This window comes from Nelumbo lutea, chromosome 1 (genome assembly GCF_056320005.1).
Source record: "Nelumbo lutea isolate HS-2025 chromosome 1, American lotus-T2T, whole genome shotgun sequence".
NCBI classification, from domain to species: Eukaryota; Viridiplantae; Streptophyta; class Magnoliopsida; order Proteales; family Nelumbonaceae; genus Nelumbo; species Nelumbo lutea.
Genome location: NC_142684.1, coordinates 176,929,812 through 176,947,344, shown reverse-complemented (window position 1 = coordinate 176,947,344; position 17,533 = coordinate 176,929,812). Strand labels below are relative to the sequence as shown.

General features: G+C 38.3%; 2 protein-coding genes across 3 annotated transcripts; both read left to right on the top strand.

Annotated features, from left to right (window-relative positions):
* Positions 1-6,809: 6,809 nt before the first annotated feature.
* On the top strand, positions 6,810-12,314 carry MED32 (mediator of RNA polymerase II transcription subunit-like protein). 2 transcript variants are annotated; one of them, XM_088960949.1, is made up of 2 exons: positions 6,810-7,138; positions 11,682-12,314. In XM_088960949.1, exon 2 carries the CDS (start codon positions 11,697-11,699, stop codon positions 12,129-12,131), a length of 435 nt encoding a protein of 144 aa, XP_088817075.1. In that variant the 5' UTR covers positions 6,810-7,138; positions 11,682-11,696; the 3' UTR covers positions 12,132-12,314. The 2 variants fall into 2 exon arrangements, with proteins under 2 accessions (XP_088817075.1, XP_088817076.1); XM_088960950.1 differs by having other exon boundaries at positions 6,938-7,138; positions 11,643-12,314.
* Positions 12,315-16,246: 3,932 nt separating this feature from the next.
* LOC148879419 (uncharacterized) lies at positions 16,247-16,927 on the top strand. The gene has a single exon (XM_088974325.1). The coding sequence runs from the start codon at positions 16,247-16,249 to the stop codon at positions 16,925-16,927; it is 681 nt and encodes a 226-aa protein (XP_088830451.1).
* The last annotated feature ends 606 nt before the right edge of the window (positions 16,928-17,533 follow it).

Below are 17,533 nucleotides of genomic sequence, written 5' to 3'. Positions count from 1 at the left end.
GGGAAGAAAGACAGAAATAACCTATTTTTTATAAAGGGAAAGGGCATGCAAAGAAGGAAATAGGTCTTTTAGAGGTTGATTACCCACCCAAGTGTCTTCCCAATAAAGAACCAAATTTCCGAAGCAAGTGTCATACCTTACAAATTGAAGGAAATTGGGGAGGACGCCATGTATTGCCTTCCATGGTGTTGTTTGGGTAGCCCGATGAGATACCCCAGCATCCCAACTAGAGACAAAACAGCACAACCTTGTGCCACAAACTTTCTCTTTCCAAAGGCCATCTCCATAGCCACTTTCCCAATAAAGCTTCATTTTTTAGGACCAAATTCCCTAATCCTAGACCCCCTGCCTCTTTACGCCAATAAACTGTCTCCCAATTAACTAAGTGATCATTTTTTCTCCTCCCTTGGTTCCCAGAAAATCTCTCATCAATTTTTCTAATTTCCTAGCCTCCCTACGGGGGATCCTAAACACAGAGAGATAATAGACCGGTAAATTGGCAAGTGTAGCCTTAATCAAAGTTACCCTTCCTCCCATAGTGATATAATTATTTTTCTAAGCTGCCAACTTTCTTTCAAATTTCTCAACAACTGGGTACCAAAATCTTCTTTCCCTAGGATTCCCACCCAAAGGTAACCCAAATAAGTCAAGGGCCAAGACAAAATAGAGCAGTCCAAAGAGTTTGCAATAGACTCAACTTCATTGTCAGCCAGATTGACCCCTACTACACAACATTTTTCAAAGTTGATCTTTGGATTGGAAACTCTCTCAAAGTGTAATATTAGATCTTTAAGATTTCCCACTCTTCTTAGCTCGCTTCCCTTACAAAAAATGATAATATCATCTACAAACTAGAGATGAGTTACAGAAACATTATTCCTTCCGATCTTCCAACCATCTATTACCCCCTCTCTATCTGCTTTTGATATCAATCTACTCAGCACATCCGCCACTGCTTGTCCATTTTCGTGAAAAGTTCAGAAGCTTTTTGGGTCACCAATTCTGAGTTGCCAGCTAAAGCCCTGATCTCCACCAGCTCATCTTCTTCCCGGCAAGCTTCCTTCCACAGATTATCTTCAATGAAGGAAGCCAGCGATACTGGAATGAATAAACCTTTGACCCTAACCAACACTTTTCTTGGAATGTCCTCAGGCCTTACTCCACTCAGATGGATGGCAGCTGATTGAAGATTGTCCCAGAACTCCCCTGCCAACTGAGCTCCACATGAGGCTGCAATAGAATCTGCTACTTCATGGTTCCATAGATGGAATGGCATCCCAACCAGATGTACTATTACTCCATCCTCAATGGAGAAAGATTTCGAATTAGAAGTTGGTGTCCATTTGAATATCGTAAAAGACGCCAGACTGTCTTGAATATTTACAGCTGTGATTTCCATCTTGTTATCACAGAAATCAATCACAGCCTTGCAACTGTTAAAAAGGGTTAACACAAACAGCTTCTTCAGATTGAACTTATGTATCAGTAGAGCTGCTACCTTCTTCCAATCTGTGACAGTTTTCTCTGCAACCAACACCCATTTACTAGCCCAGAGTTCCTTTTTGGCATTTACCAACACTGTTGGATTGCTGATATTCTGTGCCATAGTCACTACCTCCTGCTCCATATTGGTATAACTGAACTCTATCTTGAAAGACTCCTCACCCTTCTCAGTCCTTCCAGGATTTTCCTCAACATTTGCTTCTTTGCAATCCAAAAAAGCCTGAAAATCTGCAGTCACATCCTTCCACCCTTTGCTGTCTCTGCCTTCTGGAAAGCATACTAGTTGTTTTCTGTTCTCTGTAACCTTTTCTGTCCAGTTAATCTGCTTGCCTTCCGAAGCTGCATCAGAAATAAATTCTTTGACCTATTCTATCATGTCTAGACCTTCCAGAAAAACTGTTGCCAATTTCATCTCCCTTATCTTCAGGGTCAGTTTACCTTTAATCTTTAGCTCTTCAAACAAAAAATCTTTTGCCTCCACCCACAGGCTTTTTCTCCAACGAGCAGAACCCACAAACTTCCCTTCCGTCTCCCTTGGCATTCTTCCTACATGGCCCTCAACTTTACAGAAGAACCATTTTAATCTTGGGCAACATCATGGCTTGACATTTGACAAAATAGAGATTTCAATCAATCAATCTCAGAAATTCTTTTGGTGTTATGTTGTCAGATATCTTGAGTTGCAAAGATGGTAGCTTGGCTTGGTATGTGTCCTAGACTGAAGCTTGAAGAAAATTTTCAATTCTGTATAACTCTTTTTGTATGCCACCAAAAAAAAATGTGTATCTGATCCAGTTGGTACTTGGTAGTTTGAGTTCAGATTACATAGCCTTGTAAGAAGCAGTTGAGGCAAGTTCTGTATTGTAGTATGATTTCCATTTGGCGACATTTGGTGGGTTCCCATGCACACAGTATGATACTTTTGATGCCAGATACTACATGGTTTTTTCTACATATATTTTTCTTGTTGTACTTCTAATAAAGTAATAATATCCATAGCTTACTGACATTTCCGTCATTTGTCTTCTTGGCAAAATGTTTAGGTGGTTTATTTTGTCAGATATAGTTGCAATATCTAGAAGCTCTGCAAATTTTAGAAGCATCACTAAATTTCACATGTTTTGGACACTGAATAAATAAATTCAACCCTTACCAAAAATAATAAATGAAGTTCAACATAAAGCTAAAGGTTAAGGCATGTTATTTACATATAAAGTGGGTTACTTGGATAAACATTCATGTGTTGCATATTTGGAAATGAGAAATCTTGATCTGTTATATACTTATATCCAATTTAGTGTCCCTACATTTATTAGGCACCAAATGATAAGACAAGGAATATTAAGGGTGTTTGTTGATGACTAGAAAAGCAACTCTCACATTGTAGCATGGTTTAAAATGTCCCTAAACTCCCCAATATATCCACTACATATTTGACATTTCCATTTCCATGAGTGGCGACACAATTTTGTTGGAATTGGCATATTCCCCAGTGAACGCTACCAGCACTATGCAGAGTACATGAGAGAGTATTTACAACAGAATTTGGTGGCAATATTGTAGATATGCGGAGTAGCAACATTATTACTCGCCTAACTTGCATGATTACCACTTTGAGGCAGCTCAATATTCATTTCAAACATAAAGATAAATATTAGTTTTTGTTGGTTTAATAGATTATTTGGTTGATCTATTAGAACCATTTACATTTTCTTTGAGTTTAAATTTTGCTGTAACTCATTCTATCATGTAGTTTTGAATCTTAATGTTTACAGCCATATTCTTTGTTTATAACATTAGTTTCTTAGCTTTGTTTAATGATTTAGAACAAGAAAATAATTTAAAAAGGTGTGCCTATTTCTCTTGTCATTTCATAAAAGGTAAATTGCTAAAATCTCCCCTGAAGTGTTTGACTATTGCTGAAACCTCCCCTGAAGTTTGGTAATGGCAATCACCTCCCTTAAACTTTTTGAAACAGTTGCAAGTAGGCCTCCTCTATTAGAATCCTCTGACAAGAGGCATAAAAATGTCCAAAATACCAATGCAGTTACTTTTGACCAAAATGTTTATTTTCCACATTTTCTCTTCATATCATTCACTACCCCAAACCCTTTCAAACTCTTTTCTGAATTTGATTTATCTTTCGAATTGCCTTTAATATCAATCGTTCAAAGGTAAAACTGCAATTTTAAACTCTCTTTTTTCTGTTCATAAAGCTTGTATTGTTTTCACTATAGAAACCAGCCTCAATATTAACTGCATGGGTATTTTGAACATTTTTGTGCCTCTTGTTAAAGGATTTTAATAAATGGGGTCTACTTGCAACTGTGTCAGAAAGTTCAGGGAGGTGATTGTAATTATTGAACTTTAGGGGAGGTTTCAGCAATTTACCCTTTCACAAAATACCATTATATATTTTTGCATATTTACAATGTTTCTACCATGGATATAATTTTTACAATCTTTCCATGCGACATTTCAGACATGTTTCCTACCAATATTTCCATCGACATCAACATTTTAAACCTTGCATTGAAGCATCATGTATTCCTAGTATTTTGTTGACCGTGTTGAATGTTAGGAAGTTAGGAGTGATCCTGATTTGTTATATCCATATGTGACCTTACATTTTATTAGGCACTAGTTGATACATTAACAGTGTAATCCGTGGCTAGAAGGTTGTTGTTACATAGGACACCATGTATTACTAGCATCTGTTGGACATTTGTCCTTAAAGTTAAAAATGGTTTGGGTTTCTGCATTGTATCAGTCCTAGGGCTTTTGATGTGTTGGTAAGATAGCATCAGGGCCTGTCATCACATCCCAAGTTTGAAGCAGGGAAAGCATTAATTGGGAAGAGGCTAGTTTATGCAGAGTGAAACCATCACAAGAAGGGTATCTTGAAGTAAAGTGAGGGCCATCAAAGGAAAAGGAATTGCCCAATAGGGATACCTTCTGCCAAGGTAGAGCTGTCATGGAAGAGACCACATACCATTGGAAAAGGACTACCTACCTTACCTAGAGTAAGAGTCATTAAGGTGTTAATTGTGTAGCATGGTTGTATGTTACGGCCTTGTTAAATGACTGGATTTGTCATGTTCAATCAGTCCTAGGGTATATAACTTAGGAGCTGTTTGGTAGCGGCTGAAGTTGTTGAACAACTTTGTTTTCTCTTTTAGTGGATAAAATAACTAAATAATAAAATATTCAAGAGAATAGTGCAAATACTGTTATTAAATGACTCATTAGACTCAGTTTGGAAAGAGTGCAAATACACATGTATTGTGTAAACAATATTTCTAAACCTTGTATTTGAACTGTATATATTCATGTTTGCACTCTTCCCAAACAGAGCTTTAGTGATCTCATATCGGAAGAGAAAAGAGGAAGGTTAAAGGAATCAAGGAGAGGAGTTACCGCCAATTAGTTAAATGTAATTGATCATCTCGTAATAAAAAATCAGAAAATTGACTCCAATGGGGTTTACAAATAAGGCTTTATTTGGAGAAAGTGCAAATACAAATATTTTTAGTGTAAAACCTTGCATATAGTCCAAACCTTGCACCGTATTTGCATTGAACAATTGAACATATTTGTATTTGCACTCTTCTAAAAATAGGGTTAATAAGGGCAATGACAAAGGAGATGAGGTTAAGAGTATGAGAGACAAGATGACATGTCTGGCCCAAAACAAACAACAATTGTGATGGACTCGGCTTCAAAAAGATTGTGATGAATCATTATATTGAAGTAGCCTAATGGAGCAAAATTCTATGTACCAAAACATCAAAATTTGGTAGAATAAAACCGAACAACAAAAATAAAAAATTTCAACATGATTTTGTGATGATAAAAATCGAGACAAAAAGGACACCGGTTATTAATTCAAAAAATCTCAAAATGTTTTGAAAAGATGAAGTATAATATGCCAAACATATGCAAAAAAAAAAAAAAAAGGCATAAGATGGATCCACAAAAAAACTATTCAATGGGAGAAAATACCTCTATAGAAATACAAGAAAACCTAATTTAAGAGAAATTGGAATGAATTGGTATGGTCCCCAGGTAGAATTCGGGTTTCGGGGGAAGCTGAAATCAATGGGACCAAAAGTGCCTCAAAAGGAAAGCTTTAACTTCTCCCGGAAGGCCAGAGCAATGAAGTCATTGATATGCTAAAACGGAATTTTTACCCAATTGTCTCTATATTATGAGAAAAAAAAAGGCAAATTTATTTTTCAAAAATTGGGTTCCAAGACCGGGCAATTGGGTTGGGTGGGTCGGGGTTTGGGTTGGGTCAAGGCACTTTGGGTTGGGTTATTAAATGCTAGACCTTAACCCTAAATGTTCGGGTTAGGGTTGACCCATGGGCCAATTTGGGTCATCCCAAATAACTGAAATTTAAAAAAATAAAGAAAAACTACATGAAAAATTCCAAAATTAAAGGAATTAACCTTAAAATTCTAAATATAAAATAAAAAACTTGAACATTTAACAATTTAAAAAGTAAAGACTAAATAGAAAAAATTTAAGAGTGGAAACTTCTAACAATGCATAAATAGTCCCAATTAGACTTAATAGTCAGGTCAACGGGTTGACCCATTATCCAACCCAACCCAACCCAACCCAGTTTTTTTTTCGGGTCGGGTCATTCTCACATTCAGGTAGCTAAATATGAGACCCTAACCCTGTTTTTTCAGGTTGGGTTGGGTCAGGTTCGTGGGTTGGGTCAACTTTTTGTCAGGTCTTCCAAGCTTAATAGAGCTCCTCCTAAATCCTTTTTGTTCTATTGGGGTCCATTTTCGCAGAACTGTCCATGGCCCCTACTAAGTTAATTTTTTTTAATCAATCCAAACAAAACTTAAAGGTCGGTATAGAAAAAAAAAATTTGACAAAAAAAAAAAAGAAAAATTGGGTTGGAAAGGATCAAAGGAGTGGAAGAAGTTTAGCCTTAAAATAGAAATTATTGCTTATTTTGCAAGCAAATGGTATATTGGAGAGAATAAACCTTGTTAAACAAATCAGTTGTTCAGAGTTGTTAAGAACTTGCAAACATTGTTTGTGGATCGGTTTAGCAGTTTAGCCTTTACCCATTACTCCATTATTTCAAGCCCCATATATTGAGTCGTGGTCCTCGTGGAAAGGATTTGGTAGACCAAAGGTCACCTTCCTTGAACCCTACCAAAGCAATTTGTCCCTATTAAGACCCAAAACCTACGAGTAAAGCCAAATTGATCGAGATAAGCTATTCAAACTTTTGGAAAACATGAAAAGTGGGCTAAAATTGAACTGGTCACAAATTTATCGATTCAAAGTTTTCAAAAATATAAATGCCCCCATACAGGATCGAACTACAGACATTCTGTTTACAAGACTGACGCTCTACCACTGAGCCATAGGAGATTATATGATAAGTGTTGAGAAAAAATTTTCTTTGTTGTAACTGAACCACACACCCCTCGTAAAATCAGTCCTCAATTTCTTCGACCCCCTCCTTCATACCTGCAGCCTGCAGGTGTTTGATTCCATTTTCGGTCGGAGTTGAGCAGCAAATCCCCTGGTGTACTTTGACCAAAATAATATTTTACGTGTCTGAGAGGCTGAGAGAAACGAAGGCACGGATAATACGAACATCTAGGTACTCTCTCTCTCTCTCTCTCTCTCTCTCTCTCTCTCTCTCTGTTTCTATGTTTGGATTCATATTCTTAGTGATAATTATAGTTTAACTTGATTTCATCTATTTGGAATCTTAAAAACTGAAAGGAGATTTAGTTTCTAGTCATATTGTTTAGGAGGTGATTACTTTTATCTCTGGAAGTTGTCAATTGGGTTCATACTGTGCTGAACACTCGTTATTGCTTAGATATATTACCCATATCGTCTTTCTACACGTTCTCTATATAAGGTAAGGGTCATCTGAAGCTCCTTCAATGGCGTCAAAGCCACCCTTTAGTAATAGCAACAGACATCATCATCATTCTATTGCTACTTTATCCAGTAATTATGGTTCTGCTGGGGTTCACGAGGTCAATAATATTTGAACCTTGGAAAGGATCAACCAAGATTTTACGCTTTAACTGCACAGGATTTAGAATATATAAAATTTATATTTCACAAGCAGTGATTTGTTGTTTCTGCTAGATTTTGAAAATTAAGTTGCTGAATCACAGTAATGTACATATTAAATTCCATTACATCAACCCAAGATTTATCTATACTGATTTTTTATTCTCAAGTTTTCATCTCTATTAAAAGTAAAAAAAAAAAACAGAATCTTATTGTATTTCTGTACCGCCAAAAAGAGAATTTCGTCATTGCTATAACGTTTAACAAAGGAGAACCCAACTCCCCGATTGATGAGTGTTAAACAGTCACTTTCTAAAATGATGTTTCTAATTTGCATTTCCTGCACTCCAAGGAGCATAGAACTAGCCATTCGTTATAGTGGATCTGTATCCTGTAGAAACTAAAGAAATAAAGAATCACCTGTTGTAAGCTTTACAAACTCGCATGTAAAGCTCTAAAAAGTATCCCATCATCAGTTGGACCTCTGGTTCTGCCTTGCCTGCCTGAGGGGAGGAGGCATTCTGGATTTCTCCATCTCCAAGATTAGCCTGTGTTTTAAGAAGAACGGAATTAGGTAAAGTAGGTATATTGCCTAAGCCTCCAATTAGGTGGATGGTATAGACGTAAGCATTTTTGTGTGGGTAAGTATGCGATTTTGGGTTGTTATGAGAGTATGTAGAGCTAAAATAAGCCCCTTACTTGCCGTGTTTGTAGTGGGGAACAGTAGAGAAGCTAGTTTTTATGGAAGGAGGTAAAGGATTTGTTGGACTAGATGTCTAGATAAGAATCTAATTGAATTGTTTTCTGTTAAAGAAAGTGTATTGTCTTCATTTCTTGGAAAAGGTAAGGTATTGTATTATATTAAGAATGTAAATAACTATAAACAGCCAAGTACAAAGAGATTCTATACATCAAACCCAATAAGTACAACCAATAAAGTCTATAGACAAAAAAAAAATGATTGTACTCTCTAATGCAAATTCTGCTAACCAAAAGCCAGTCCCTGTCTCCCTGGTTAAGCCAAAAGAGAGTTAGCTATAACCTGGATTCTTTTTCTGCTCAAAGACCTAACCATTTCTTTCAAGCAAAGTGGCCCAAATAATAGTTGCAGGTACCAAGCCTATACTGCCCTGTCCGCTTTGTTTATATCCTTCACATGTCATCCTCTCATCAAGACAATAACAGAAAATGGATGGTATCCTTTTCACTGAATAGCCTTTATAAAATGAGACCAAAAACTGGTGACATATTCACAATGAATGAACAAATGGCTGGATGGCTATTGCTCCACATCACATAGGGAACATAAAGAACTGCCCATTGCTATGCCCCTTCTCAACATTTTATCCTTAGTAATGCACTTGTTCAGCGCCACCAGCCAAATGAAGAATTTCACTTTTGGAGGGAGCCACTATAGCCCAGATTTCTTTGTAAGAGAAATCACTAATTCCACCTTCAGCCAGCCTTCCATAAAAGAACTTAACTGAAAAGACTTCTGAACTGTGCCCCTTCCACTCCAAATCCAGCCCTTGAGGATTGCAATTCTGGATCTGAACAAGAGAAAGCAGATCAGAAATCCGCTCTAGTTCCCAGTCATTGAAAGTATATCGTCTTCTAATTAGAATAGAATCAGTACATACTACATAGTTATTCCATCTGGAACAAGTGAAAGCAAATCGGAAATTAAGTAGTGCAATTTCATTTTTAGGGTTAAGATTTAAGAGCTTTACATTCCTACATGGATTTTTCTTTCTCCCTGTGTCTGTTTCATTCCACATATATTTTCTCAACCAGATCTTGTTCTTTAGGAGAAGTATAGCTACAGAAGTGAAAAATACTAAGTGGTGTAGGATTTGCAAGTTGTATGATATATGTCCTTGATTGTACATACTACATATTAATTTCTAAAAGTCAGTGCTCTGAAACAATAATACAGAGGATAGCAGGTTGTGTGGTATCATACATTTTGAAGACTGCTTTTAGATAGAGAGTTGGAGGGATGTGCTAATCTTTTTGAAAGATAAGAATCTTTGAAGGTCAGTCCATAAGAGATCTCTAGATGGTAGGTTCACTATGAAATCTTATTAGGATGCTCTTTTCAGAGTATCAGTTGGAACAGTTTCCTTTAAAAGGGAGTTGAAAAAATCTAATTCCACCAAGGGTGGAAGCTTCTGCATGTTTTTAATCTGTGGACAGTATTATTCCATCTAACTAGTTAATGTTTCACATGTAAGAATTCTGAGGAGGATGTGCAACATGCATTAAAAGGTTGGTTTTGTTTGGCCTCTTTTTCATGTTATTTTGGATGACCTAAACACAGATATGATCAGCCACATGAAATCTTCTCATATTGGCCTACTCTTAATGGTGGTGAAAAAAGCAAATACATGCTATTTTTTTTAAGGTAAAGTAATTCATTAAAATCAAAAGCCAAATTACAAAGAAGCCTCTGTACAATGAGAAGCTGTATAGCAGGAAAACTGTTATCCACAGATTTCCAACCCTCCAAAAGACCAAGAAAATACCATAGGTTCCTTACAAATAGGGAGCCTGAATCAAAAAAAAAAAAGGAAGACATATGCCTATTTTTGGATAACTGATTAGCTGCCAACCAAGAGTGTATCATCCCCATAATTCTGTTAAAAACTTCTTCTTTAGGAGTTTGTCTTCCTTCAAATAGCTTGTTATTTCTTTCACACCATAATGTCCAAAAAACTGCTGCAGGAAGGATACTCCATGCTACCTTTCCAGCCCTGGATAAACCTCCAATTGCCCAAGCTTCTATAAATCCCTTCACATCAGCCGAGAAGCACATCTTAACCCCAAACAGATTCAGCACTCTCATCTAAATCCAATGGGTAAAGTTGCACATCAATTGTTTTGGGCACAATTGTAAGAAAGTAAAAAGATGAGATATAAAGGGTGAATGTATATTGATGCTGCTCGGTTTGGCAGGCAGGGAAAGAACTGGAAATACATCCAAAGATCACGGCAGAGAGGTCACCTACGGTCACAAAGAGTCGTTAGAGGCCACGGGGTGGCTTCCTGAGTGTAGAGATTTTGATGGTCAAGTTAGCAAGAATCTGGAGATGGGGACAAGCTGAAGAGCTCAGTAAGCAAGCAGAAGTGTGAGGTGAGCCAAGGTGATTGGAGAGAAAGAGGGAGCAAAGTGTGTCGAGAGTCATACCTTCGAGAGGCTCGTCTATTTATAGGGTAGGGATCCATTACACATGGGAGTAATGGATCCCATAACAGCTCCCTGGGTCAGTCTGCTTCCTCTCCCCACAATAGACATGTCATATTGCCATTAAGTGCACAGGCGTTAATTACCCAGTCAGGTTGGCCTACGTATAATGGCTGACTGTTACAATTCCACACATTGTGTTGGCATTAATTAACGGTTGGGTTGCCCCATTTTGACCTGGGTGGCCAGGGTTTAAATCTTGGAAACAGTCTCTCTATATGTGCAAGGGTAAGGCTGCTTATGTCTGTCCCTCCCCAGCCCTGCATTGTTACAATTCCACATTGCATTCAGGCTACCTAGCAAAGTTACTGAATTGCTCTCTGAGGTGGGACATATGGCGATTTCCCATTGGCGCAGGTCGTAGAGACACATCAAGAATATTAAAAAACCATAATATTTAATAATATTGTTTATGTGAGATGTGTCCATAAATATTACTTTTTAGTCTCAATTAGTTGGACTCGATAACACTTGTCAGATTCCGATTCCCATATCCCTGTCCATGCAACCACTGGTAAAACTTCTACACCTTATGTTTTTTATTCATTTTTTTCTGAATAATAAATATAATGAAGACTAAATTTTCTATCTAAATCTAATCCAGAGATGATAGATCCTTCCACTTAAAGAAGAACATGCCTCATGAAGAACTCAAATGGTTGCAGAAACTAAATTGGTCTAGTTGTGTTGATCATTTTGTTTCTTCAATTGAATATATTGTGGATTCAAGATTTACAAGCCTAATTTACATTATGTTGTGTAACTAGGTTTTTCGTGCTTATAGTTTATATGGCAACATAATTTATAAATCATTCACTCAGAATTCTTACAGCTCTAGGATCCTGTGGCTTGTGATTATCCGTATTAGCAGGTTGTTTGCCCTCTGATGGATAGCATAGTAGATACTCTGAATAATGAGTACCAGGATTTCATTGCTGCTGCAGCTGGTGTGCTTGAAGCCAAAGAGATATCTGGTGGCCAGAAAACAGCTGCCACTGATGCTGCTCTAGATAACTTTAAGCAGCGTTGGGAATTGTTTAGAGTAGCTTGTGATCAAGCAGAGGAGTTTGTGGAGTCTGTAAAGCAAAGAATAAGTTCTGAATGTCTGGTGGATGAAGCAACTGGATCAGTTACACAGAAGTCTGGGCAGGCTACCACCACTGGCCTTCCACCTATCAGTGCAGTTAGGTTGGAACAGATGAGCAAAGCTGTTCGATGGCTTGTGCTTGAACTCCAGCATGGTTCTGGAACTGGTGCTACTACTTCTCATCCCCATTCTTCTGTTTCTTTTGATGCCAGGTTTTCTGAAGATGCAGCTTAATAGGGAATCATATCCACAAATTGCATGGTTCCATCTGTTATTTTTGTTCTCTTAAATTCAGTTAGATGTTATTACTTTAATTTTGGCCTTTCAATATTATCGTGTGTTCTACCAAAAAAAATATTACCAAGTGTGCTACTTTCTAATTCATTCTAGAAGATAATGCTTTATTTTATTCTGAAATTTTCCCTTCTATGATATGTATACTACTTGTTTATTATGCCCACTGCAGATGTCTGGCAAGGGGAGATGAAGCCAATGTGATTTTAGAATCCAATAATCCTCAATTATACAGCAGCTTGAACTTGTAATCTTTTGCTTGGAAGAAGGTGCCGCAACCACCCTAATCCCATGCAAGGGCAAAGAGAAACACAGTAAATAGTGCATTTGAGATCTCCTAGACATAAATGAAACAAGCGAGACTTATCACAAATTCACAGACATTGATGTCTCATTTTGATTAGGGTAATTAATGTCCCAAAGAATCCGTATCTATGTTATGATATTAGAATCCGAACTTCTAGCATTCCCCATGCACGCCCCAATACATCTCTCTTCGATACCAATACATTGAACCTTGATGCTAATGTAGAAAGCTGCTGAACCAGGTGGTTCTTCTGATGAAATCATCAAAACTGTCCAAAACCGAGGACTCAACTGGCTATCTGGGTTACTGGGTTACGGTTTAACTGCCCATGTAAACAACGGTTTGAGCTTTGAAAACACCGCTTTAGAGTTTAGACTCGGTATGGAACAACGGATTTCACCATTAGGCTCCATTTGCTTTCAGTGCAAATTCATTTACACTAGTACACGTGTATACGAGTGCAACTTATGATTTATTTTGCACCTACAAGTTTTACTTTGCTTCAGGATTTACTTTACTTTATTTGTATTGCAAATGAAAAAAAGAAAAAGAAAAACAATTTATCAAATACATTTTATTTATCTCAAAAATCTGATTATCATGATAGAAAGCTTTGTTCCTTAAGAGTATTCTCTTGCCCATTGATTTTACTTCCCATTATGATGCTATGTGACTCCATGCCAATTAATTTGATACTAGCAGAGGGGACCCTAGTTCGCGGGGGCTGGAATGAAATTGTAACATTGCTATTTGTTACATTAAAAAAGATAATGGTTTCTTAATAAGAAACTTGCAATTATAAGTACTCAAGTCTTAAAACTCATATAAAGACATAAAAGATATCATCATGTGCTCGTTTTTTAAATATTGTTTCAACAAAGCATCTCATATAAAAGAAAATGATCATATGGTAATAGTTCTTGAGTTCTACTTTACATCTATCCTTTGTTTCACATCGAGAACTCCCAGTTGACCTGGATTGTAGGATTGTTCGGCCTGGGAATCGTCTAGGAAACCAATTCCGTTTTACTCCAAACTTGGTCCTTCGCCAAAAATCATTGAATCAGTCAATGACCCGTTGGCCCGGGCGGTTGAACGATTAAAAACATTTCAATTCCACTTAAAACTTAATAAAAACTAATAAAAATAATAAAATTAAAACAAAAAAAAATATATTAATTGATAGTTTTAATAATATTATTATGATTTAAACATAGGTTTGATATATTGCAAATAGAACCCATGTTCTAATGTTGTATTTTGTTTGTACTAATGCATTTTAATTAATTTATTTATATTATTATTAAAATTAATAATTTTTATGAGTTCAGACCTTTACTATGCATAGTGCCTATACTACACAAGAGACTTATAAATTTTAATAAAAGTTTAAAATGTAGAGTCCATTTTATCACTTAGACAAAGAAAACAAGTTAAACAAGTCTATATTGACCCATTTTTTAAAACAATTCTAGCTTATCTATAATTTATATATAATTTAAAACTTAATAACTATAATTAATAAAAATTACTAAAGTTAATAAAGTATTAAAAAACTAAAGATTATCTAGCAACTATTAGAAGTTAAGAAATTAATAACGGTTAGTAGTTCATAAATTAAAAAACTAAAATACAATTTAATTCTATTTCAATATTACTAATATTAGTAAGATAATTAAAATTAATAATAAAAAGTAAACAATTATGAAAATTAATAAAAATAAACCATTTGCATTCCATATAAAAATTATAAAAATTAATTATGTCATAAGACTCCTACTTAGGGAAGACTATTTATAACTTAGCCCAACCTTGGGATTAAGCAAATAATGTGGGAATTAGGGTTGTGAAATTAATAGATTTAATAAATTAATAAAAATTATTATTGGTAGGATAATTAAAATTATTAATTAAAAGTAGTAAATCATTTATAACTTAGCCTAACCTTATTAGATCTATAAATTTCCATGCTCAATCAACTTTTTTTAGTTAGGTCTAACTCAAAAATGCACCAAGCAACCTTATTATTATTATTAATTACACTTAAGGTGTGGGTTGGGCTAGGCCAAACAACCTTAAAAACTACTAATGCACTATCAAAATTTAGCCTGAGATTTTTAGTTTTTTGGTTCATTGGGCTACACAATGGGGGTAGCCAATCCTTCATAGCTACTTTAGCTTCAAAATTATCTAAAAATATTTTAAAAAACCCAAAAAATAATGCATGCATGGGTTGCACTTGGTTTGGTTCAGTCCAATTACGAATATTACGATGCATGCAACTTGGGTGGGTTGGGTAGGATGAGAAAACAATTATTTTATTAAGTAATTAGCAATAACTTGTTTTTTGTTAAAAATATTAATATAATTAATTCAAATTACTAAATTAACATTTTGCAACAAATTATTAAAGTAAAGATTTAATTATTTTAAACAACACCGCATTCTTTTTGTTGGGGTCATGGCTAAGCTAGCCTAGAGAGACGCGTGGCCGCCCAGTCACCGCCCAATCATGTCGGCATAGCTTGGCCACGTTGGCATAGCTCGGCCACGTCAGCTCATCTCGGCCACAACTGCTCAGCTCGTCCACATCGGCATAGCCCAGTCGAGATATGTTACTATCGTGGTCCCCCGCCTTATCCCTCCTGCCACGTCAGCTACATGCCATGTGGATAAGCCCAACTACGGATAAGGGTGGGAAGACAACTCCGCCGAGGAGTAGGACTCTACCTCGGTAACCTCGGCGGAGAACTCTATCCCGATTATCTTGGAACCCTAATCCGACCAGGAGACGGACCCTTGGCTATAAAAAGGTACTCCATGCTCGAGGTAAGGAATCCCAACTTCTAGCACCCATACCGCTACTTTACTCAGACCAACACCCTCATTGCTCAGCCCGACCATCCACCGCCCTCTCACTAACTTGAGCGTCGAAGTGTCTACCCGGGGACAACTCCTCGGGCCTCTGACTTCTCTTGATCGTAGGATACATAGCGTGGCACCATCCTTGTAAGCTCGGCACCGACCAGTCAGCAAGGATCATCTAGTTGTTCTCCTCAGTTCGCGCACCACCTCAGATTGAGCAGCATCAGATTGGCATCATCTGTGGGAAGCGCACAAAAAGCCTTCCCGAAAAATTTCTTGCCGTGCAACCTCAAAACCGATCAAGATGCCTAAAACCAATCTGAACGATCAACAGGTCGTTCCCCATCTCGGAAGAACCAACATCATAGCTCCTCACATCAGGAAGCCCCACAGCCCTTGGCCGCAATGGACCCAACACAGTTCCGAGCTATGCAAGAGGTCGACAAGATCTTTGAGTTCATGCAAGCGCTGGGGTCTGCACCGCTGCCCAACTAGGCTGTCCCCCCTCACGCCCCCAATGCGCAAGAAGGATGATCCTTGGACCGAGGACCCCAAAGTATGTCGGTCGGATGTGAGGGAAATGTGGTTCGAGCAAGAGAGGCAGGACATGATCTGAAGGCCCGCCTCTACTGCCCACTCCCGCAAGTAGGACCACCATAGCCAGACATGCCAATCAACTCGGATCCCTGCCAAGGAGTGACTCGGCAAGAGGACGCCACCCTTGATGGTCTTCGTTGCCGAGTCAAGCTCAGTAAAGGACTACCCTGCATGATCTAAGAAGGAGAAGGCCACCCACATTATGGCCTTGGACAATAGAGATGCCGAGATTAGAGAGCTCTGACAATGTGTAGAAGAACTAGAACACACTTAGACCCACAAGAGCATGACGCTTGCCGTGAACCAGCCGGCGCGGGCTGCCGCGCATACCGCCAAGGAGCCGCCCTTTGTCCAGGACATCATGCACGAAATGCCCCTTGTTGGATGGCGAGCCCCCCAGTTTGAAAAATACGACAAGAACACCAACCCTTTCGACCATGTCGCGGCACTCAAAGCTCAGATGATGTTGCACAGCGCATCAGAAGGATTGATGTGTAAAACCCTTGTAGCCACCCTGCACAGTCCAGCTTTGGTGTGGTACTCCTCTCTGCCGCCGCGGTCCATAGCGTCATGGGACCAGTTGGAGACCCAATTTCTGGCACAGTTTACCGCTAGCCAGAAGCATTGGAAAACTTTGGCCAACCTCATGCAGATCCGACAGAAGAAGGCGGAGTCCCTTAGAGATTACCTAGCGAGGTTCAACAAGGAAGCACTCCAGGTCATGGACTTGAACCAATCAGTCACAGTAATGGCTATACAACATGGGCTCCACCCTTCCCCATTCAACTTCTCCATCTCCAAAAATCCTCCTCAGACGCTAGCCATGCTAATGAACCATGCACAGAAGTATATTAACGTTGAAGAAGCTCAGGCGCAACCCAGAGACGAAGATGAGAAGCCCGACAAAAAGAGGAGAGATACTGACGAGCGGAAGTCTGAGAGGTCGGATAGAGATCACAAGAGATAGGATCGTCGGCCAGACCATAGACCTTGGACCCCTCCATCAACCTACCGGAATTTCACGCCGCTCAATATTCCGCAGTCTGAAATTCTCATGCAAATCCGTGACTGTAACTACGCTAGGTGACCCGAGAAGATGAAGACACAAAGTAATAAGAGGAACTGAGACAAATACTGTGAGTTCCACAAGGACCATGGCCATGACAGGAGAACTGTTTTGACCTGCACAACCATATTGAAGATCTGATTAGACCTCAGCGGCTTATAGACAAAAGTGAGAATCTAGCCCAAGAGGAGCGAAGAACAGATGAAGATCGACAACCGCTGCCCCGAGGCCCCCCCAACCGGCGTCATCCACATCATATCAGAAGTAACCACTGTTAGAGGAGAGAGCAGCTCAGGTCAGAAAAGGTACGCTCAGTTGTGTGAGATCGACGACCGGGGTCACAGGAAGAAGTGCAACACATCTATCACATTCACTGACGACGACCTCCGAGGGGTCCAGACACCGCACCATGACGCCTTGGTCATCACGAACGAAGTGGCTAACTTTGAGTTACGACGGATCCTAGTCAACAGAAGGAGCTCTTCTAACATACTATTCGAAGACTTG

Excerpts from the sequence above, each read along its gene's own strand:
- MED32 (XM_088960949.1), top strand. The coding sequence starts at position 11,697 with ATGGATAGCATAGTAGATACTCTGAATAATGAGTACCAGGATTTCATT.
- LOC148879419 (XM_088974325.1), top strand. The coding sequence starts at position 16,247 with ATGACGCTTGCCGTGAACCAGCCGGCGCGGGCTGCCGCGCATACCGCC.